General features: G+C 40.2%; 1 protein-coding gene across 2 annotated transcripts in view; it reads left to right on the top strand.

The window, feature by feature from the left end:
- The window catches only part of HMG20A (high mobility group 20A), a 38,727-nt gene extending 16,665 nt beyond the window's left edge, over positions 1-22,062 (top strand). For both annotated transcript variants that reach the window (XM_017745192.1, XM_008641947.2), the window contains 9 exons: positions 4,364-4,456; positions 6,539-6,686; positions 8,020-8,235; positions 10,378-10,510; positions 10,887-10,918; positions 15,039-15,114; positions 15,958-16,173; positions 16,806-16,949; positions 19,303-22,062. In XM_017745192.1, the coding sequence (XP_017600681.1) occupies positions 4,368-4,456; positions 6,539-6,686; positions 8,020-8,235; positions 10,378-10,510; positions 10,887-10,918; positions 15,039-15,114; positions 15,958-16,173; positions 16,806-16,942 (1,047 nt within the window). In that variant the 5' untranslated portion in view covers positions 4,364-4,367 and the 3' untranslated portion in view covers positions 16,943-16,949; positions 19,303-22,062. The remainder of the gene's footprint in view (positions 1-4,363; positions 4,457-6,538; positions 6,687-8,019; positions 8,236-10,377; positions 10,511-10,886; positions 10,919-15,038; positions 15,115-15,957; positions 16,174-16,805; positions 16,950-19,302) is intronic.
- Positions 22,063-22,790: the final 728 nt, after the last annotated feature.

Below are 22,790 nucleotides of genomic sequence, written 5' to 3'. Positions count from 1 at the left end.
TGCAGCCAAGTATGTTGGATAACATGCTTCTGCTCAGCATGATGGAAGAAAATGCTCTGCCAGAGGGAATCTGAACTTCCTCTGACTGCTCCAAAAGCATTGTGGTTTTAATAGAAGATGGACTTACTTCAGTTTTGTTTCTGATGTTCTGGCTGCATGTGGAAAGGCAGAGGAAGTGATGGTTCTGTGGGTTTTTCTCTCAGTAAATCATCTGAATTTAGATTGTTTGCATTCTGAAGTGCTTGGACTCTGATGCTGAGATAAGGAATACTGTGGCTCTTCTGTGATGTAGCAGATTTTTTTTTTAATCTGTTATCCTCTGAATGGTAAAATTTGGACTTATTTACTCTGGCAAAGGGGGATGAGAGACTTCAGGAGAAAAATTCTTCACTCAGCAGTAATGTTTCTAAAACTAGAGCTGGAGATGAGGTAATTGGAACTCCTGCAGTGTTTTATAATCAGCCTGCAAGTTGGATTTCTGATGCTGACTTCATATTTAAATACGCTTAACTGTAATAAATAATATGTACTTATAATCTTACCTTGTAATTGTATGGCTAAAGAGTTTAGTAATTTATTTTTTTTTTTATTCTTAAGATTATCTGTTGTAATGTAGTCATTGAAAAGGCAACATTAAGGGCTGTTCACCCTTTTCCCAGTGTTCAGGGGCATCTTAAGACTCGACCTGGCCTTGGAATGAGGAGGATGTCAGTCTGCATTTGACAGTGGCTTATGACATCGCCAGACCTGTGCAGACACTGCAGAGCCCAGCCTCACATCACTCAGTTGTGAATGACTGTACACAGGCAGAGCAGGTTACGTTTTGTGGAAGCAGTGAACATTTTGGACAGTGCAGTGATTGCTTTGCTTAGGCTCTGGAAGAGATCTCACGTGGGGCCAGCCACAGGACAGGAGTGCCCGGTGGGGGAGAAGAAAGGCTACCTGTAGCTTGTGTTGGGACAGTGCGGCCATGAACTTGTGCTGCTCTGACTTGAGTTGGCTCCTGACAGATAAGTGCAGCTGTGCTATGCTGAGGTCGTCTGTTTCATCCTTCTGTGTGTATTGATGTGTGTAGTAGCATTTGGATCTTTATGCTGTAGAAGTTTTTCTTTCATTTCCTGAGTAATTCTGTCAGACCATGTTGGTTCACTCTGTACAATTTTGTACAGGTATGATCTCTGGCATGCAACCAAAATGTCCAGCTGAAAAACTTGAACTGAAAGTTATGAAATACTGTTGTCCACTTTCTATATCATGAAATCATGATTGATGAGGGAAGAGAGGGAAAGAAAATGATAAATTCAGCCACATTTTTGATAGCGTAGGATCTTCTCTAGGCTCATAAAGAAGTGTAACTAATGCTAGTGTATGTGTTAGTTGAACCTTTGAAATCCTATCAGATACTGCTCTTAATGAATAAATCAGTCTCTCTATTCCTGCTTAGCTGATTGCTTTCTTGAGCCAACACAACCAGTAGTGTAGCAGTACAGTGAACTCAGAGCTGCTCCAGTTTCAATTAGTTTTATTTGGAGGAGATGCTTCCTTGCATTGAATTGTAGGGCTGGTAGGGTTTAGAGTTTTAACAGCAGTTTCAGTTTTCTTTTTGCATTTGGGTAGAAATAGTTAAAAAATGAAAATAGGGGAGATGTGCAAGCCATTAGAAAACTAAGTGTACATTGTTTCTTTTGCCCTGAATTTAGTTAACTGTGTTTCAATAAACATGTAGCTCTGCAGTGGGGTTGAAACTAAGTGGATAGCGATTTTGGAGCAAAGGTTCGGAGCAAAGCAGGGAGGGCTATCCCTGAGAAATGGGACTGAAAGACTTGTGTAGGTTCCCATCTGCTCTCAGTGAGCTTTAGGGCAACTGTTTTGTTTTCTTGCTCTCTGAAACTGATTAGAAGCCATTTTAAATTCACTGATGTTACTTTTTCTTTAGGATGTGGGTCAGTGTCATCTGAAAGAGTTACTATCTAAAACATATGGGATAAATAAAAAAAGTGTATGGTCTTCCCAGCTTCCTGTGTTCGTGTTCTGTTTATATGTTGTTAAGGTTGGTGTCCAGCTGCCTCCCTGCAGTTTGAAAGTGAGCTTGGGTCAGATATGAGCAGACAGATCAGGACCTGGTGAGAAGGTCACAATGGGCATAATTGCTTAGGCTTCCTTTTTTAAAAATCATAATTTAAGATTTTTGATTGATGAATACTGTGTAACATGAAGCAGAACTTAATTTCCCTGTTAGTTGATAACTGCATGAAGCAATTTATATTGTATATTTAGAAGCTGTGCTTAAACAGCTTCCTGGACATCAGTGAAGAGCTTAATTTTCAAATTAGTTGAATTTTCAGATTTCTTGTGATACATAAAGTCCCAGCCTTGATGTAGTTTCTTTTCTATGTGTGTAGATTCTTTTCTATGTGTGAGGAAGTATTGTTTGCACTGCCTTCTTTAAGGATTAAAATAATATTTGTTTCACCAGAGTATCTCACTACTTTTCTTAACAGCATTATATTATTTGTCTTTCTTTTCCTATCAGAGATGCTAGGATTTGAAAAAAAACCCCGTAATGTGGAGTTCTGATTCATAGAGCTGCAGATGTTGCTTGCAAGGGACATCTGGAGGGAGGTCATCTTAGTCCAGCCTTCCTCTCAGAGCAGGACTATTACCAACACTAGTTTAGGTCAGTTACAGCTTTCAGCATTTAAAATCTACCAGGATAGACTCCACCTCTCTGGGAACGCTTCCTGGTGTCCAGCGTGAACCTCCAAAGCCAGTATAACTGGCAAGAATTTGGTTCTGCCATCTCTGCCACTGCCATCCAGTAGCTTTAAGCTCTGTTAGATTGGCCCTTGGCCCCCTCTGCCAGACTGAGCAAGCCCAGTTTCCTCACCATTCCTTATCAGGCCAGGTGCTTTAGATCCCTGAGCATCCTGGAAGCCCTTTGCTGGTCAGTCTCCAGCTGTGCCACAGCTCTAAGGCTGAACCCCCAAAACTGTATTCAGTCCCTGGTTTGTAATGGCAGCACAGGAATTTGATTTCTTCACTCCTGGGTGAGCCTTTTCTATACACAAGTAAAGGTGTTCCTCTGCTAGAGATCAGTGTCTGTACCACCATCTGCTTAGCTTTAATTATTTTCTAGATAAGGAGTCAGGATGATAGGATCCTTGAGGATGGTTTAAGGATCTCAGCAGCTGGAAAACGGAAGAGAAAAAGGGTGAATATCATCCATGTCATTCTTGTGATAGAGATCTGCAAAACCTATAGGATGTAAGAAGCAGTGACCTTTGTAGAAAAAACCTCTATGTTTGGACCTGGGGTGGGATGTGGGAAAACACATATAATATTAAAAACATGGAGCAGGATTTTATGTCTCAGATCAGTTGGATTTCAGTGCTGAGTGGAAAGCACACCAAGCCAGGAGAAAGCAGTACAAGATGATAGCTTTCCTCAGCCCCTTGAGGCCCAAAGCCCGAGTGTACTGGCCGAAAGGGATAGCAGTAATCAAGTTGAATATCTGCTGCCCATCAAGGGTGACTCCTAAACTGAAGGAACAGGAATTTAAGTAGAGTGGCCCTTCAAAATGGCCTAAACTGGCGACTCATAATCGTGCAGTGAGTTTGTTAAGGGTTTTTGGTTTTGTTTGGGTTTTTACCACTAAAATACAACAGTTTTGTATTTTAGTAAGGAAGGGGATAAATAGATTGATTAAGCTTTGGGTTTCATCTCTCACATTAAATTCCCGTGACAGGCCACAAGGTTACAAATGGAACTAATTCTAACTTGGGGGCAGTTGGTAGTGCTTCAGTAACTGTTCTATGGGATTGAAGGTAAAATACTCTAAATAGCTGTGTTCTCTTACTTAGCACTCAACTGCACACATAGATTAATTGTGAAAATCTGGACAAGGAATTATTAGTACAATCTTAATTTGAAACTTCAGGGGGGACTTGGTTTCAGTTTTTTTTCTGGGGTCAACACAAACCTGTGGTGAAGGGTGCACAGTGAAGAATAATCAGGCAGGTGGACTGGAAGAGCAGGATCTACCTACCTTTCTGCTGAGTATGGTGAACGAAGATTTATCTTGAGGGATAAAATAGAATTGCAGGAATTTCCAACAACACTGTGGCGTTGGCACAGGGCTCAGTTAAAATGGAAACCTGGAATTGAAGTGTCATTTACGGTCTTTGTGGTCTGACCTTAAGCACATCTGCCCTCAGGATCCGTCCTGAAGTCAATCAGCTATGACTGGCCAACTGGTTCATGGGGTAAAAAATTTGTGGTACGTTATGATGTTTGAGTTGAAGTGCTGCTGAAGGGTAACAATGACATAGTTAACCTTTTTTACCTGTATTTTTTTTCCCCCCAGAGATATGGAGAACTTGGTAGCTGGCTCAAATCTTCCTCCACTTTTTACAGATGAGGATGGAACTAAGGAAGGTAGTGAAATTAATGTAACTGGGTAAGCAACTCCTTTTTCACCTTTGGCTGGTAGATACTATCTCTGTACTTATCAAGGAAATTGTTTCAGTGGGAGGAGGGCATTCTCAGTAATTTCTAAAAAGAGAAATAAACCTGACAAAATTCAATCTTGCAACATTCCCTTGGCCTTGATAGAAGTTCACAGGATGCTGTTTAGGAGAAACCTGAACTCATCTGAGCTGATGGAAGTGGTCACAAACTGTTCTTTAGTATCTCTTAGCTTTAAAAGGTAAATCTCTAGGATTTTGGTCTTAAGACAAGTGACTTTATGGGGACAGAGTGGGAGGAAGCATCTGTTGGTCATAGTGGTCCCTGCTAAGTAAATGATTTCAATTAAAGACATACTGTTCATCACTGATCTCTGAAACTGATGTCTGAAACTGATCACTGAGACTGATGTCTCATTTTTGTCAGTCTGACTCTGCTTTTGCAGACTGCAACAATGGCCTCTTAAAATCACAATGCCAAAAGAAGTTTTCTTTTAAGAATACATGAAATTCTTGCTGCGTTTTGATAATTGAAACTTCTTTTCTGTTTTGTAAAGTACCAAGAAGTAAAATTCAGACTTGGCAGTCAGGTAAAGCCCTGTGAAAATGAATGTGGACACTTTCACTTCAAATGGGCCTGAATTTGGATTTACTTATCTGGGGCTTCAAACTTGTTGGTGCCAAATTAAGTCCATGTTCCAATTAGGCTTGTGTTTAAGAGGTATTAGTGTTTTGGCTGAGCTTTCATGAGTGTTTGCTGCAAGCGGTTGCATCACGTGAAGTTTTTCCTGTAGGTATAGTTTAGAGAGCTTCTCTGCTAAGGGGGAATGGAGAGGAAAACTGAAATACTCTTCAAACCCTAACAGCTGCGCTGTTCCTATTCTTTCTGACAAACTCCAAATATAATTAACTTATGGGAGGGTGTCTGCTTCGTTCCCTTGCTCCCTCTCTAATTGTCAGTAATATGAACTTAATCTGGTGTCTCGAAGTCAGGCGTGGATCTCACCAGCCGTTGTGTCTTTACCAGTAATTATGTCACAATTGCTGATTGTAGTGAGTAATGAAAATATGCTGTTCTCCCTGAAGACAGATATTCCCATGGGCATTCAAATAACAATTCTGTTAATATACATCAAATTTTTATAGCTGTATTCTACATCAATAGGAACAGTTATTTTGAATATTTAAAATTTGCCATAGACATGAGTAGCTTTAGACTGGTATAAATGAGCAAAGGAGACTTGAAGCATACCCTGCTGTTAAAGGAATTTTCATGACTGTAACTGGGCAAGGGCAAGTAATCTTTAGCCTCAAGAAGGGTTTAGAATCTGAGATTAGTCCAGAAATCTTACATTAACTTGCCCACTGAGCACAGTGCTCAAAATGTCTGGGGGGTTGTTGCCCCAAAATGCGTGTCCATCACTCAAGTGTACCTTCAGAAGTATTTCTACATGTTTGGTCTTCTTTTTTGCCTCCAGACATCTCGCCCTTTTTTGGAGTAAGGTAGATTGATACAGCTCTTGCAGCAAAATTAAATAATGGCCATTCTGGAGCCTGTTGGGAGCTAGTCATGTGTTTAAATACCCATATGTATGAACAGCAGATTGTGTGGACTGAAGTTCAATCCAAGATCATACACAACCACAGACCTCTAAATGTATTTGTGGAGAAATACATTAAACACATCCAGAAAGCTGTATCTTGGTTGATGATGAAACTTTTAATGTCAAATTCCTTATGGTATTTTTGAAGAAGGGTAGATTCATGCTGTCTGGATTCTGATCCAAACATACACTTGCCTGAAAGTTGTGTAATCAAATGCTTCACTAAAAATGAAACAAAATACCTCTTTAAAAATCAAACTGGGTCTGAACGTCCATAGGCACTGTGGTAGTTATAGTGGTTGCTTGGATGGAACTGCCAGTTCTTCAAAAATCACTTTTAAATCCCCTTTTTTCTTACTAGTGTGAGAATGAATATATTTGCAACATTTTTGCATGTTTTAGGAGATTAGGGAGGAAGTGATATAGGAAAGATGATTAAATTTTTTGTTCTCCTCTTCTGTGCTTTTTCAGATTAGCTAATTCGGAGAGTTCATTCGGTGGTGGAACTTCGCAGCCTGTGAATAACCCAGATTTGGTGGAGGACTTGTCACAGGCTCAGCAGCTGCAAAATGAGTCTTCTACTGCTGCTGAAACCACTGAGCAGAAGCCTGAGGAGGAGGTGAGATGAAATAATAGTAACTATTCAGTGAAGCAAAGGCATGGAATTTTGTCATTATATTTGTCTTATGTGCTCATACTTTTTTTTAATAGAATCACAAATTTTTATCCCTTTGCCATTTTCTTCTTCTGATTCCCTAATTTTCTCCTGTGTTGCACAGCTGCACACAGATAGCTGGCAGTTGGAATGTGCAGAGCACAGCACATGGGTCTCAGCTTAGCCAGAGGGGCCCACAGGCTGGTGCTGCATTCAGGACTGAATGTTCAACTGCCACAACTTATTTTCTCTCTTGTGAGCCAGCAAAGTGAGACCATTGTACTGTTCTGGTAGTAACTGATGTCTTTAAAACCATTATGCTGTAAACTATGTGTACCATCCAACTCTGATTTTTGGTGACTAAATCATGAAGGACCTGAAGTTTGACTTGGAAGTGGTTTTGGGGTTTTTTGGGGTTTTTTTTGATAGGTGCATTTGGTATCCCTCCTTGTAGTTTGTTTTCAGCTCTGATGTCCTTTTTAAATTAAGTAATAAAATTCCAGGAAGACAACAAAAAGTAACACGATGGCAGGAACATGTTGATCTGGGGAAACATTAGAAGTACTGAAAATAGTTGTATGTACATAGCATTAGAAAGTAGTGTTGTCCAGAGATTGCTGTAGAAATAGCTTGAAGCCAAGACGATGAGTGATAATGATGTTATTCCTGTGAACTCACAGTATGCCCCAGGCACATCTTAAAATATTCCCTCCTTTGGAGTTTGTTTGTTACTCCATTGGAGGTGATTAGTGGGAAAGACAATCTACTGAACAGATGAGAGTTGGACAGCCTGTATACTGTCCTTAAACCCACATTTTGGGCATATTGTGCATGAAGGACAAAGATCTGGAAGGTGCAAAATGACTAGTTATCAATTATTAACTAATGCACAAGATCTCTCCAAAACGCCTGTTGAAGTAAATGACTTGGGTGGAGGGTATGTGAGGGTGAGAATAACCAAAACCAAGCAAACAAGTAATAAAAAAATATTTGCAGTTGCATTAGTTAAGATGATCATGTTGAGGATTATCAGTCCTTGTGATTTTGCAATCAGAAGTTGATGCCAATGTTATTTTGTTGTCCCTGTGGACTAGGAGAAACTGTAAACTGCTTTTCACAATGAGACTTGTTTGGCTTTGTTTAGACAAAAGTCAGGATAGCTCTAAAGTAAGGTTTGAAACCTGCATCCATGGGAGAGGAGGTATTTGCAGCAATGTACTCCTGATGAAATTGTTTATTCCTTCCAGATGTGCTTATTTTCACTCAGTCTGAATTGTCTTCTGTTTTCATTTTGCAGCAGCAGAGAACCAAACGAGGAGGCTGGGCCAAAGGGAGAAAGAGGAAGAAACCCCTTAGGGACACCAATGCCCCCAAATCGCCCCTCACAGGGTACGTGCGGTTCATGAACGAGCGTAGGGAGCAGCTGCGAGCAAAGAGGCCGGAAGTCCCTTTCCCAGAGATCACCAGGATGCTGGGCAATGAGTGGAGCAAACTGCCTCCTGAGGAGAAACGGGTACTGCTACACTCCCTTGTCCTTGTTGGGTATGGTTACTGTTAAATGGGGATGTTGCTTAGTGAGGAAGGGAGCACAGGCTTTTGGTTGAAATCGTGTTTGGGAGGATATTTCAAAGTAAGGGGCACAGGTTCAAAAGATGAACCCTGGCAGGGCCGTAGCATCTCCTCCAGGTGTGACTCGGGGAGAACTGTATCCTCTAGGTAATGCAAGAATGCATCCAGAATGGGGGGATTGCTCTAATGAGACATCCCATAGTTTGTGTGATCCATCTGGATGTAACTCTGCTGTACCAGCTCAGATAGAGCTGAGACTTATAAGGCCAGAGTTTTTGGATGTGATGTCTCCTAGTTGGGAGTCCTATGGCCTTTTGCACTGTCTGATAAGTAAATGGAGCTCAAGGCCATGTTTGGGCTGATTAATTAGGGCCTTCTGGAGTGGACCTTGTTAATGGGTTAATTGCTAGTGGGTATCTTACTCTCCACACCTGATTGCCAGCTGGAGATTACTGCAAAGCAGTTTCTAAATCACAGTGCAGCTGAATGCTCTCATTAATTTAATCCTGATATTTGAACTTTGAAAAATACTTCTAAGGGTAAAATGAAAAATGGGATGATGCAAAAAACCAAGATTTCCTTTTGTTGCTTTTTACTAAGCTTGTAGAGTACAACTTAGAGATGATGTAAAATGGTGCATAGGCACTGTGATTTAACTATAATGGAAAATGTGTGGCAAGGCAAAGCAGTTGAGTTGGTGTCAGGGATAGTGAGAATGATGTTGCTTAGAGAAAAGTCAGGATTGCTCTTAGGTAAGGTTGGAAGTATACATCCATGGAGAGGATGTCTTGTGGGAGCATACTCCTGATGAAAATGTCTACTGGGAGAGAACGTAAAAAGACATTCAGCCCCTCTGTCCCCTGCATTTTAACATATTCTTATCATGTCTGAGGCAGATTTTTAACCTAGGAAAAAGGAAATTGAGCTCAAATCTCTATTCTGTATGCTGCTTTTTCAATCCCCAGGGAATCTGTCCTTGAGTAAAGCTGTAAGCTTCTAACTCTCAGAGCAGGTCAAGGGAAGACTGGTGAGCCCTTTCAGCAACACATTGCTGGAGATGGAAAAGAAGAATTAATATCTTACAGACTAATAACATGTCCAAAAGCAATGGCAACCCAGCATCACCAAATTTGCACCCCAGTCCAGAATGTTAACACTGGGTCAGTCAGTGTTCATCAGCAGACTTACTGGGGGAGCTGCACAAGTCTGTCTAATGTCATCAGCAGGGTCAAAACTGTGTTGCAAATGTAAGGAAATCATAACTTATATGTATTGTCATGATGACTTAATGAAAACACCAGGTGACTAAGGTTCACTTTGATTTAATTCTGACATTCACTGAATTTTAAACTCATTTGGAGAAAAAAATTGAGAAAGCAACTTTTTTCTTGAAGGGATCCCATTAAGTAAGCATTGTGACCATTCATTAAATGTTTTGCAGTTAATCAGTTCCCCTAAAGAATTTTCCAGCTAAGCTCATTCTGTCATGCAGATGTGTGAAATACCTTCAGGCTAATAAAAAATGACTTCTATTAACCAAAATGCAGATAGATTATGTCAATTAAAACCAGGCTCTTTTATTTTTATGCTGTTCTTTGCAATAGCCATGATGTTTTGTTCACCTCTCAGATGTGCCAAGTGTGTGGTGGTGCTTTTTTGTCTGTGGGGCATGAAAACAAGAGTGTATTTGGAACCCCATTGTTACAGGTCTGAACCATAAAGCATCATCTGTAAAGATGTTATTGTTTAGCAGAACTTAATCCTGGCCACAGAACAGGAATTCTGAAGTGTTTGGTCTGTAGTGTAGGTAACATTCAGTTGAGTAGAGTAGCTTAGTAGCAAGTTACTCCTAGGCCTAACAAAAAAAAAGTTAACAGAATAGTTATTATAAAAAATTGAGAGAAAAATGGGACACCAGAATACAGATTTATCCAGAGATCTTATGTCTTTGCATCTCATTGTTTCTTCACTCCTTTCCTGTTTGCATAGGTGAAATGGATCAGCACTTCATCTGACAAGTTGTTTTTCTTCCCTTCCTCCCGAAGGGGAGGAAACTCCCTGAAACTCTTGGACTTTTTTGTTTCAGCGATACCTTGATGAAGCAGATAGAGATAAGGAGCGTTATATGCGGGAGCTGGAGCAGTATCAGAAGACTGAAGCCTACAAAGTCTTTAGCAGGAAAGCACAGGACAGACAAAAAGGCAAATCACACAGACAAGGTATTGAATGGGACAAAAATATGTGCCTAGCTAGAACAACAGAAGATTCCCAGCCAGTCATGTAGTCTGGCACTACTTTAAAGCCTTTCATTTAAAGGCTTGTTAAAAAGTGAATGTGTTCATTCTGTGGCATTTACATCAGCTGCGTGTAAAGGGAGTTAGACTCATGTGAATTTAACTGTATCTAGATTGTGTTGGAGGATGTGCATTAAGAGCATCGAAGTTAGACACAACTTCTCTGTGACTTACTAGGAGAGCTGCACAAGTCTGTCTAGAACTGTTGTGTAATTATGGTTGTGTAACTACTTTAATTCTTTGGTCATTTTCTCCAGTTTTGTTTATTTTGAGAGACTTGTTGTTTGTTTTTCTTTCTCAGATGGAGCAAGACAGCCAGCTCATGACCATGAGGTAAACTTCTTCATTCTACACTTACATCAGTGGGTAGACTTTCAGGTGAAAAAAAACTTTTAGTGAAGACAAAACCCAGTTTATCAGAACTTGAGTGTGAATTCTTTCTCTTCCTAATGCAGGTTTGGAAAAGTTAGAAACCACTGAGTATACTTACACTCATTAGTATGACAAAACTAAATTTGGTAAGTCTTGGGCAGGTACAAATGATCTGAGATGAAATGTAGCATAGAGTACACTTAAAACATAGGTCTGTTTTGTACTTCAATGTTAAGAACTTAAATATAGTGTGAGACCTCAATAAACCTGCCAAGTTAGCACCTTTAGGTGGCTGTTTCAAGTACTGATTTTTTGCAGTAACACAAATGCTTGTGGCTTCTTTGAGAAGAAAACGGGTAAAGCAACCAAATAATTGGAAAATCTCTGGCTTAAACCTCTTCCTGCCTTCCCTCTCCCTCTACATATGTAAATATTGGAAAAGAGTGATAATGTCTGGAGATAGAGCTCATCAACTACAGCACAGGCATCTTACCACGAATCTTGTGTGTCTTGGCTGACTATGGTTTCTCTCCCCTTGAAATGCTGCAGCTTTCTCCAGTTGTATTACCTAAGGCCACAGAGTTATTTTCATGGTTACCAATAAATTGCAAACAAAGAGCAATGAAAAAATCTTGTTTATACACAGCCTCTTCACTTGTAAGCAGTAGGGCTGTCTGAAAGATCTGTTTTTCTTTGTGAGGTTTTTTGCCTTGGGAAAGCAATCCACTTGGCTTCTAATGTGTTCATTACATCAGTGACAAGGCTGAGCACTGCTGAGAGGCAACTACTGGTCTTGTCTACTTGACAGAAAGTAAGTTTCACTTTCAGGAAAATGTTTTGGTAGCATGTTTTTATATGCCTTTTATTAACTCCTAAAGGAAGTGCTTGCAGTGAGATTATCCTTTAGAAGTACATGGTCCCCACATTTTCTGATTCTACAGTTGCTGAATCCAAGTTTGTCTTTAATTGTACAAAAACTGAAGTCTTCAAGTTCTAGGCTGATTGACCGTTACGTAACGTTTAAGTTATACAGGTGACAAACTACAAATTTGGAGTCTTCCCTCTTACCCTTCTAATTCAAGTTATCATTGCTGATCTTTCACATCATAAATGCAGTTAAAAAAGAATTCTCCTCACCCTGTGGGACTTCTAAGCTTCATCAGATACAGCTGAACATCAACCTGTCAGTCAGGCATCCTACTCTGAAACTGTGCCTTTGACTGCTTGATGTTTTTCACCTTTGTATTTATGAAGTCCCACATGCTTATCACCTGATGAGCTTTCACATCTTTTGTGTGGGGAAGCCAAGTATTATCATCCTGTATAGGTTGGGAATAAGCAGAAAAAACTTAGATTGCTTTTAGAAGTGTCTATCAAGTTGTTACTGGAAGTGAGGCTAAAGCTTTTTGTTGTCTTGCTGCTTTCTCCTGTCCGCACTGACTTTTGTTGTTGTGTTTGTGATTAGTAGGTACAAGCTGATGAAGTTATTTTTTGAGAGAGTATAAGAAGATAAGGTCAAAGAAACCTTTTTCCTTTCCCTTGCTTCAATTAAGTGTTTATGATGTAGTTTCTGTGAGTTGGTGTTGAGGTAATTTTAAATATTGTACATAGAGTTGACCTCTAGAGAGTTTCGTGATGGACAATTCAAATACTAATTATAATAAAATATAACTAAAGGATGAGAGAGAACTTTTAATAGATATTGCCTTGAAAAACATGCACACATTGTCCTATGAGCTCATCTATGGGCATGAAATAGAACATTTTTTTCTGTCAAATTCTAGTTTCATAAATATGACATATAGCAATGTGCACTATTGTCATCAGCAGTGACTAAACCCCTGAATAATTGTTCTCTGTTGTTCTGTTATTGTTTATTTCCTCAAGCTGCTTGATTGCAAGTAGGTCTGGCATCGTGCACTCTGTTAGAGTTGTTAGTGGAAAGCTTTCAAAGATTTTTGCACACAGGTTGAGGAGAGCAGGGGTTGCCTGGTGGCACCTACTCTGAGAACATTTAATGGCATCGTATATTTATTATATCTGTTCCTTCTATTGTCTGCAGCCTGAGGGTAGCAGGAAGGGTGAGCTTAAACCCCTGCAAAATCTCAGCTATCTCATTACCTTACTTGACCAAGTCTCTATGAACTTCAAGTCTGATTTGTTGCAGAATCTTCAAAGTTCAGCCTCAGTCTTAGTAACCAGATAAGATTGTTGACTCTTGAAGCATTTCAATCTTATTTAAGGCAAATGATAGAAACAATTTTGATTCTCTTTTGGTTTGAGGGATGACTAAATGATACATGAGCTGAACAGACTGGGTCCCTTTCAATAGGAGGTAATCAAAGCCTTATGATTTTAATCTTCAGTGAACCTCAGAGTGGCTTAAGTACTTGAGGGTTCTCAAGAGGATCTTTTATGTGCTGAGTAATGTATTTTGTAATGGGAGAGTGGTGATGGTTTTAATGATCACTCTTCTGCTTAGTGGAATTTCTTGCCTTTTGGAAGCTGGACAGTTACATCTAAAGGCCTTAATATTTTTTGGTTTTTACCTGAAGAACCTGTATCCTAGGGTTGCAAAGAGAATATCTTCTTTGCAGTACTCTCTCCTCCACCATCTATTCTGTAGGAGCCAGTGGTGATCCAAGCCAGTGGCTCTTTGCACATAGGTAGTAGTAGTGAGCATGAATTAGACTGTTCAAGATGGATGTTCTATAAGTGTTCTAACCAAGCTTCATAACTGCCAGCATTTCTTAGTGCATGTTAATGTTGAGATCCTAGATTTTGGGGTCAAATTAATTCTTAGTCATCTAGACAGTGTTCAGACAAAATTAATGCATTATTCACACTTCTGTGTATGACTTCTCTTTCTAAATATACTCTTGAGACATTTGCCCTGTAGCAGCATGTACAAAAACTTCAGTGAAAAGCACGTGTGATCACGAACCCCAAATAAACCCTGCTGTGCCTCACAGAGCTGGGAAGGTTTGTTACCTTTCCCTCCAGTCTTGCCTGATTCTAGTGTGTGTTCAGTTGATTCAGGCCAAGTGAGGTTTGAGTTCTCACTCAGTAAATACAGAGCTCCTCAGCTGTAATTGTGCCAGACAATAAAAGTCAGCTTATCCTTAAAAGCAATCAATGGACAGTCTGTCTCCTTAAGTAAAGACAGGGTAGCTGTAGTTCCATCTAGTCTTGTCTGTGTTGGTTGACTGTCAAATGGCATTCAGTTCACCCCATGTAGCCCCTCTGTGTGGCAGGCACCAACGTGATACTCTGAACTCAGGGACCAGAATTCCCTTATCAGCTGTCAAACATTTAGGTTGTCTGCTGGAGGACACCAGTCATGTGTAACACTGCGCTTCTGGATGATAAGTTTGTGGCACATTATCAACCATGGTGTCTGAGAGTTTTGAAAAGCTTTTGTTCTCCATGGACACTCTTTCCTGCTTAACTTTGTTTCTGTGTTAAGTTACAGGTTGATTGTAGTTGCTGCAGCTTATCACACCAAATTTGCATTGACTTTGTCCATAATGATTCAGGTGCTAAAACAAGCATTAATTCTTGTTAATTTAGAAGCGGTGACTGAAGTATATTATAGTAGGGGGTTTTTGCCTTGAGTCGAAACACATTTTGTACAGTTTTCTGACTAAGTTGTAGAGCATTTCCTGATTTAAAAGTGTTCTTTGCTTTGGTGGTGAAAGACCAAGAACCATGAAACTGACTGTGCATTTTGCTCACTCTGTCTCCTGTTCGTTGATGTTTCTGTAAAGACTGTTTCAGAATGTGTCAGTTGGTTGATGGTGGAAAATATAAATGCATCAAATAGTTTTTAAAACGGAGTAATTCTCATAGTGTATTTTAATATTTTATGTGTTATTTCTTAATGATGATGTTTTATTAAACCTATATCTTGAAAAGCTGACACATCCTTTGGCTTTTCTTGGTAGGAGCTGGAAGTGTCTTTGATCTGTACAGTGTTTTTGCTGCCTCAGGACTCCTTGGCCTTTTATTCTCATGATCAAAACAGTTAAATGAATTCCTGAAAACAAACTGTTTAGCTATGTTATTACTCTTTCTTTTGTAGAAAGAAGCAGATACAAAGGAGAGATCTGTCTTTGATATTCCAATCTTCACAGAAGAGTTCCTGAATCATAGTAAAGGTAAGCTAAACTTTTGCAGGACCCTTTCCTCCTTGCTTTTCCAAAGTTCTTGGCAAATGCTGTCCAGCTGAAGAGTCTTTGCACTCTCCTGTCTCAGCTCAAGTAATGACTTGGGTATAGTTTCTGCTATTACCTTACTTCTGTATATACACAATGGCTGAAAAGCAGTTTTTCCTGACACTGTCTTCCCAAATTAGCCTTTTTTGAGAATGTTTCTGAGGCTTATTCCAGCCAGTCCTAGCTGTATCTACTGTTCTATAGGACTAAGAAATGGCTAAGATGTAGCATGATGATGATTCAGGCTGGTTAGCACTATTTTATTTCCCCCCAATATGTGGAAGATTACACTGATACTCTGTTACTCTGTTTGGTTTTCATATCTGTGTGTCTCAAGAGTTTAGGGGTTTTTTTGCCATATTTCCTGAAGACTTTCTTGACTGAACAGAATTAAGATTCAGATACTTTCCATGGTCAATAGAAAATTATTTTTATAACTGGTGTCTTGTTTGCAGGATTCTTAGCACTGCTGCTGAGCTTTTTCATTCTGATTGCATTTGAATTCAGTCTTGCAGTCTTGCTCCCTGATCAATTCCCCCATTCACTTCCATTCTCATGCTTTGAATGTTTTCTGATTTGTCTCACTCTCTAGGGGTTAACTCTATTTAAGTGCTACTGTAGGTGCTATTGTCACTCTGTGATGGGATGCTTTTTGTCTATAAACCACAACTGCACCATTTGTAATGATCAGCTGAGCACTCCAGAACATTCTGCCTCATTGCCTACCACTCCTAGATATGTTTTTAGCAGTTTTTTGACTCTCTGGGAATGGGTTGATGTCCACAGCACGTGAAGCGGAGCTGCGGCAGCTGCGCAAATCCAACATGGAGTTTGAGGAGAGGAACGCTGCCCTGCAGAAACACGTGGAGAGCATGCGCACGGCCGTGGAGAAGCTGGAGGTGGATGTGATCCAGGAGCGGAGCCGCAACACGGTGCTGCAGCAGCACCTCGAGACCCTGCGCCAGGCACTCACCAGCAGCTTTGCTGGAGTCCCACTGCCAGGTGAGACTGTTAAATTTAACTGCTCATGTTTATATGATGTTGTGAGCTGAGAACACATGGTCTGCTGTTGTAGTTCTGTGCTCTTGGCTGTTTCTGAGCTTTTGTTGCATTGGATAATGAAATATTAAAATGCATGCAGGGGAAAATGTAGAGTCAGTGCTTTATTTCAACATGACATTTATTTTCTTATTGCTCTTACTCTTCCTGATAAAGTGAGACACATATTCAGTCCTGGCTCTCCTTTACTTGTTTTATGAAAATGTTACTAAATAGAATAGACAGGACCTGCAAGTTCCTTGATTAAAATAAAGGCTGTGTCTGTATTGTCAGCTGCCAGGGAATCCACTTAGATTCTATGAATGCCCAGCTGAAAGAGTTTGTTATAATCAACTATGAGACCCCAATCAAAGAGAACCATGCTTCATTAGTCCTGATATCCTTGGAACTACTCACTTCATGGAGTTAGGAAGACATGGTTTTGCAGAATCTGTCACGAGAGGTGGCGCGTAGCAAAATCACTTCCTATAGCAGTTTGTGTGTTGGCACAAATTACCCTTAGCACAGTGTGAACTTTCGGGAATTGCTGTGGTCATCAAAATACCTTGTGGCTTATTTCACTATGTTCACTGTAGGTAGCGGGGAAACCCCCACGATGGAAACTATTGATTCCTACATGAACAGACTGCACAGTATTATCCTGGCCAACCCACAGGAGAACGAGAACCTCATCGCCACAGTGCGGGATGTGGTGAACAGGCTGGAGCGTTAGTGACAGGGTAAGTGTTCTCTCCCTGGCTGCTCTTGGTGTCTGCTCTGTACCTCTAGCACCTGTTCTGGTGCTGATTCATGTGCTGATCACCGTATTGTACAATCAGAAAGGTTTCTTCCTCAAAGCTGCAGGAGCAGGTTGATCTTTGAAAGTCAAATTCGGTTGAAAGTACTCCATGGCATTAAAGGGTTCTGAAATTCCCTTTAGCTCCAAGATCTTTTTGTGTTTGTGTAAGGTGAGTAAGAGTTCTGACAGAATGGTAACAGGGTGACTAATTTAGAAGAAGGTTCCATTCTTGAGTGAAGTAAATCTGAAAATTTCAGCAGTAATTGTAGAAACTGATGGCCACAGGGAAATTCTATTTGTCTCAAGAGGTTGCAGGTGAACTCAATCCTGTTATAAACTGAAAATACCCTACCTCTGCTCTATAGCACCTGTAGTCAAGCTGTTCTGAGTATGAAGGTTTACATGTAAATGGAACACTGAGGTATGGTTTAAGCTATACATAGCATTTGCTGAGACTAGTGTTTATGTGGCTTGTGCATAGATTATTATTGATCTCATGATTCTGTATTTTTGCTGCTGTTTAACAGCTTAAAAAACTGTAATAGAGAACAGAGTGGAAAAACAAATTAACAAAGAAGTAAATACCAGTCTTTCTGCATTAGTGTGCTGCTTTGCATGTCCCCCACCTCTCACTTCCCCATGATGCACAGCACTAGGCAGCCATGAGGAGTTTGCCTATTACTATTTTAACAAAGTACATACCTTCATTCCTTAGGCATTTATTATGTAGAGATCTACTGTACATGTCTTGAATAGTGTTTAGAAATGCAAATAAAGCTGCCTTGTGCCATCTGCAAATATGAAGACAGAGCTTTTCATCCTTTCTGATTCTGACCTTTTGTGATACTGTGTAGAACAGTTAATTACACATTTCCCATTATAGTGTGGCTTTAGCTGGGAGATCATTGTCCTTCCGGAGGGTAGCCAGATGGAACGGACTGTAGTTCTAAGAGATGACTGAGCTCCCAGCAGAATAAAGAAGTGCCTTTACTGCTGCTATTTGTGAAGGGAACAGCTTGTCGATCCAGGTCTGGGATTTTTCAGCAGCTCATCAACCTCCTCCTTTTCGTATACTGTTTTCAATTAGTTCTCAGGCTCAGAAAGAGAATTGGGGGAGGGGAGGTTTTACAGAATGGCTAAGAGGGAAAGCAGTTTCTTATCCATCAGTTATTAGAAGGGTGTGCCAGGCCCAAAAATGGATATTTGTCCTTTAAGCATCTTGCCAGAAAAATCGTATCTCAAAGCTACTAAAATCTAGACTTTCACTCTCTTGCCAGGTGGCTTCATCTTTCCTAAAGGATGGACAATTTCTGTGTTCCTAAACATGCAAATACAGTTTTCTTGGATAAACTGGATTTGGCTGTAATTGATTTAGAAAAAGTAATTTTTGCTTTAAAATTCTTCTTTCTACCCTCTATTTGAAAAATAATACTCCTTTCCCTTCTTTCCTTTTCCCACCAATGCCTTCCTTCTTTTCAGCAGCAAAGCAGTGTGAAGCAATTAAAAATGTGATTAATAATCACATAGTTTCACTGTATAATGGCATGCATGTAATGGAATATAAGGATCAAGTAATTAATGGGACTGTTAATTACACTGACTTTCACTTGGCAATGATTATATTTTGAGGCAAAATTTTGGAAGGAAGAAGGTTGGGTTTTGTTGGATGCAAACCTAGAAAACGGTAGAGATTCCCTAGAAAACAAGGAAGCTTTGGATAAAAGGTTCAGCTGGCACATAATACACTGTATCAACAAGCTGTCATCATCGGTGTCCCTTTGTTAATGTGCATGTGAAGTATATTAATTCTGAATGTAATCTCTATCAACTGAGTGGTCTGTCCGAGGTTGAGACACATTACAAATCAATTCCACAGAAAACTGTGGATGTTTCTGAAAGCAGCTCTTTCACAAAGACACATTACAAATCAATTCCACAGAAAACTGTATCATGATGTTTCTGAAAGCAGCTCTTTCACAGATCTGAGGTGAGTTTTGGTGGCTTAGTACATTGTGTTGAGGGATTGTTTGACTATACTGGTGAATATTTTGGTTTTGTTGTACTGCATGGTAAAAACCTTCTTTGTGCAAACAGTATATGGGAAGAAGAGGAAGGGTTTTGTCATTTAGCACTGGATGGAAACAGCAACTCAGTTTAGTTCTGTCTCTAGAGGCTGCTTTGCTATGCTTAACATTGTGTTTTCAGATCAAACATCCAAAAAATCATGTCACGGTGCCTGTTAAGTCCTGGCAGATTGTAGTCTTCTAACCCTTATTTCTCTGTTTCGTCTGCAGGTCTCGTGACCCGGGGAAGCTTTACAAAATATTTTTGGCCAGTGTGGAATAAGAAGCCATGAGGGAAAGACGAGGGTGGGAGGCAGGATGGCGGGTTTGTCCTGGGCCCTGCCTGTGTGTTTTGTCAGGGAGACAAACAGATCAATGCATTAAGAGACCTTAAGAAGCCACGGACACCGCCCACTAAACATTTGGAACTGTCCTCTGTGTGATCATTTAAGAGCATGCAACTTTTGTGCAATCTACATTTTTTTTATGGATTTTGCTGGGCGTGAGGGTGCCTGCGTTCTGTGGACTGGCTGACTGTGGAGATGAAATCTCAGCTTGTGAAATGGTGTCAGCATATATGTTGTAGTAATAACTTCGATGTGTTATATTGCCTAATGTCTTCTAGTGTCTTTTATTTTGTTTTCATGTTTATCCTGTGGGGTTACCTTCCTTCAATTTAGTTTCCTTCTTTTGATCTTGTTCCTTGATTTTTGCAGTACTGGATAGCAGCGCTTGTGTTCTCTGCTCTAACAGGGAGTTTTCCTTGGTGCACTGTCTTGTCCTACGCCTCTTGCTATGTTGATAGGAGCTTTTCTTAAGCAGAATCCTGTTTTCTTTGTGTTAGCCTGCAATTCCTACAATGTGAGTTTGCTCCCTGCTAGAGACTGGCTGTGGTTGATGCTTTGTGACTTGATTCTACTATGAGACAGACTTCCTCTCTCCCCCCCCCTCTCTTCAAGTACCTCTCTTGCACGTTGCATCCTGCTCTTCTGTGAAGGTCTCCTGTTATCTCTTCAAAATGTTTGCTGGAGCATTTTACTATCACAAAGATCAGTGGAAATCAAGATAGAAAGCAAAACATTAGTTCTCAGCAGGGAAAACGGGATTCTTTGGTTTAGACTAAACCCACAAAGCTTGCCCTTCCTCTAATACATTGTTCAGTCTAATTTGATGTTATTGCCTTGTTTTTTGAGAGAATGATTTCATGGGGAAAGCAGTTTTCTATAAAAAGAGAAATGGGCACGGGGATTGCATTTTTTCCCCTCCTCTGCCCTCCTGAAATCACTGTGCTGGGAAGCAATGTCTGGAAGCAGCACATATATTTTTGCATGAATTAATAGAGCAGAGAAGGTTATTAGTAACTAGGTCCGCAGAGTAGCCCACAGAACTCAGCATTACAGCTTGTTTGTGCTCTCACCTTTTGTACAGTTCAAGTACTGCCCATGGAGCCCATAGCATTCAGAATTTTATGTTCCAGGTGACCAAAATGGCCTTTCACTTGCATTGGATAGAGCTCTGCAAGTTTGAGTCTGTTCTTGCTGAGCTACACCACATCTCCTGGCAGAGCTGAAGGCACCCACTGTCTGCACTGGCTTATTCAAAACTTTCACTGCCCTTTGGTTCCTGTCAAATTGTTGATTCTGACTTGGGCTCGTCACTTGTTTGACATCTCTGGGCTTTATGGGGGTGGTTGAAATGCTCTTGCTTCCACATGACAATCTCTTTGCTCCTGCTTAAGACATCTGTTGAGATTCCCTGTTATGAGTTGGAGGTTGCTTTCTTTGTTGTGGGTTGCTGTCAGCATTGCTTTAACGCACCTGTGACACAAATACGTTCCTGCGCTGTACACACGGACTTCATGCTGGCCTGGAGCCATCTTCAGGTCAGCACCTTGTATGCCAGGTCTCAGCTTACTCCTGGGATTATTGCTGTAGCCCAGTAGCAAGGATTTTCATGTAAATCAAGTCTTCCTTCAGGGAGGAAACTCCTTTCTCTTGTTACCTGTTTTGCTTTCAAGACTTCACAAAAAGGAACCTCAGTTTGCTGCATTGACTTCCACTCTCCTTAGTATGGATGAGACCAGCTGATGCTGCCATGAACTTTTTTAATGGGTTCTGTAATGAATGTTGTAAATCCTAGAGGTTATTAATGTCTCCAGAAGAAGCACCTACACCTTCATCTCCTGTGTGTATCTTGGTTTTTAAGAACTGGTGATGTTTGACTCTCTGTTGAAGTGGCCAAAATGTACTGCATAGCCAAAACTGATTTACAAAATCCTGAAGTTCTGTGGCATCCTACCTAATACCTGGAGTTGTATCCCATAAAGACTCCAGAAATTCCATGTAATGTAGGATGCTATTCCAGGCTGTAACATATCCAATCCGTCAGTAAAGTCAGGTTGCTTCAGGCTGCCCTGCTTACAGAAATCTGCTCATGGATGCTGCTCATCCATCTCTGCTGAGAAGCATGCAAGTGTTGTAGGATAGGGAAATCTAAGGTGGTATTATTAGCTGGGGGCTGACTAATCTCTTGCTTTTTCCCCGCACGGAAGGAGGTGGGGTGGATTATCCATCTTGAAGCATCTGGGGGAAGACTGAGATCTTGCTCACTGATGATGTGACAGATGATGTTTTGTCTCATTAAGAAGCTTCTTATTTATGTTGATTAACCCTATAAAAATGGATTTTGTCGTTCCAGTGTTTTCAGAGTGTCACTTCAGTTTACAGTTTTCAGTGTTGACTGATAAAAAAAAAAAAATGAAGTGGGTGTCAAGGAGAAGAGCAGAATAAAATGCTTTTGTCACTTAAAGAAATGTTAAGAGAAATATATGAAAGCAGAATCCATTTGCTGGATTAATGTGTTTGGAATTGTTTAGATGCCAAGTTTTCTGTACAATGTTTTTGTAATTAAACTTTGGAGCTCCTTTGTTTTTAAGAAGTTGATGTGCTTGTTTGACACTTGCTTCATTAAAATTGTTCAACGTTGAATCCATTCTGATTCAATTTTAACTGCATTTTCATGAAAGAACTGTTGCTACATTGATCTCTTGTCAGAGATTTTGGCAACTCCACATTAACCTTTGAAAGCAAGTAATGTGCCTCTTCCCCTTTTCCATCCTAAGTGTCTTACTAAAGGAATTTAGTTTATTATTTATAGTGATGAAAACTTCAGAGTCTTGGTTATAGCTAATGATTGTCAGGGCCCTTCCCCAACTTAACTAACTTTAACAATGTCATATCTCTCACTCAGCTCTTTTTGACATCCTTGTCTTCCTTTATCCTCCCTAATTTCCCACCATCATAGTGATTTTCTTTGAGAACCTTCTGTATCATAACTATTGCTCCGCATTTGATTTTCTTTTCCCCTACTAGATTTTTATCCTGTCTCTTCCCTCCTGCTGGCTGACAATGGAGCAAACTGTAGCCTCATGACATTTGTACTTGGTGTAGGTGCTCTGTGGAAGAGTTTGGATGACTTCTGCCTCTACTGGTGCTCTTTCTGAGGTGACAGTGCTGTGAGCAACCATGTCTTTATGTTACTTTTGTGGTCACATCTCATTATTTTGGTTGCCACATTAATGCCTGGTCTGTCTATACCAACAGGCTTGGTACTATCTTCTTCCTGGGATAGACTATATTTAGATTTAGAATGCTTTGGACATTTTTTAAAAATACTAATTATGAAATGGTAAAGATACTAAAAGTAGAAGGAATGTAAGG

This window comes from Corvus brachyrhynchos, unplaced genomic scaffold (assembly GCF_000691975.1).
Source record: "Corvus brachyrhynchos isolate BGI_N302 unplaced genomic scaffold, ASM69197v1 scaffold309, whole genome shotgun sequence".
NCBI lineage: Eukaryota > Metazoa > Chordata > Aves > Passeriformes > Corvidae > Corvus > Corvus brachyrhynchos.
The sequence above is the reverse complement of the archived record's forward strand: the minus strand, read 5'-3'. Positions and strand labels throughout refer to the sequence as shown.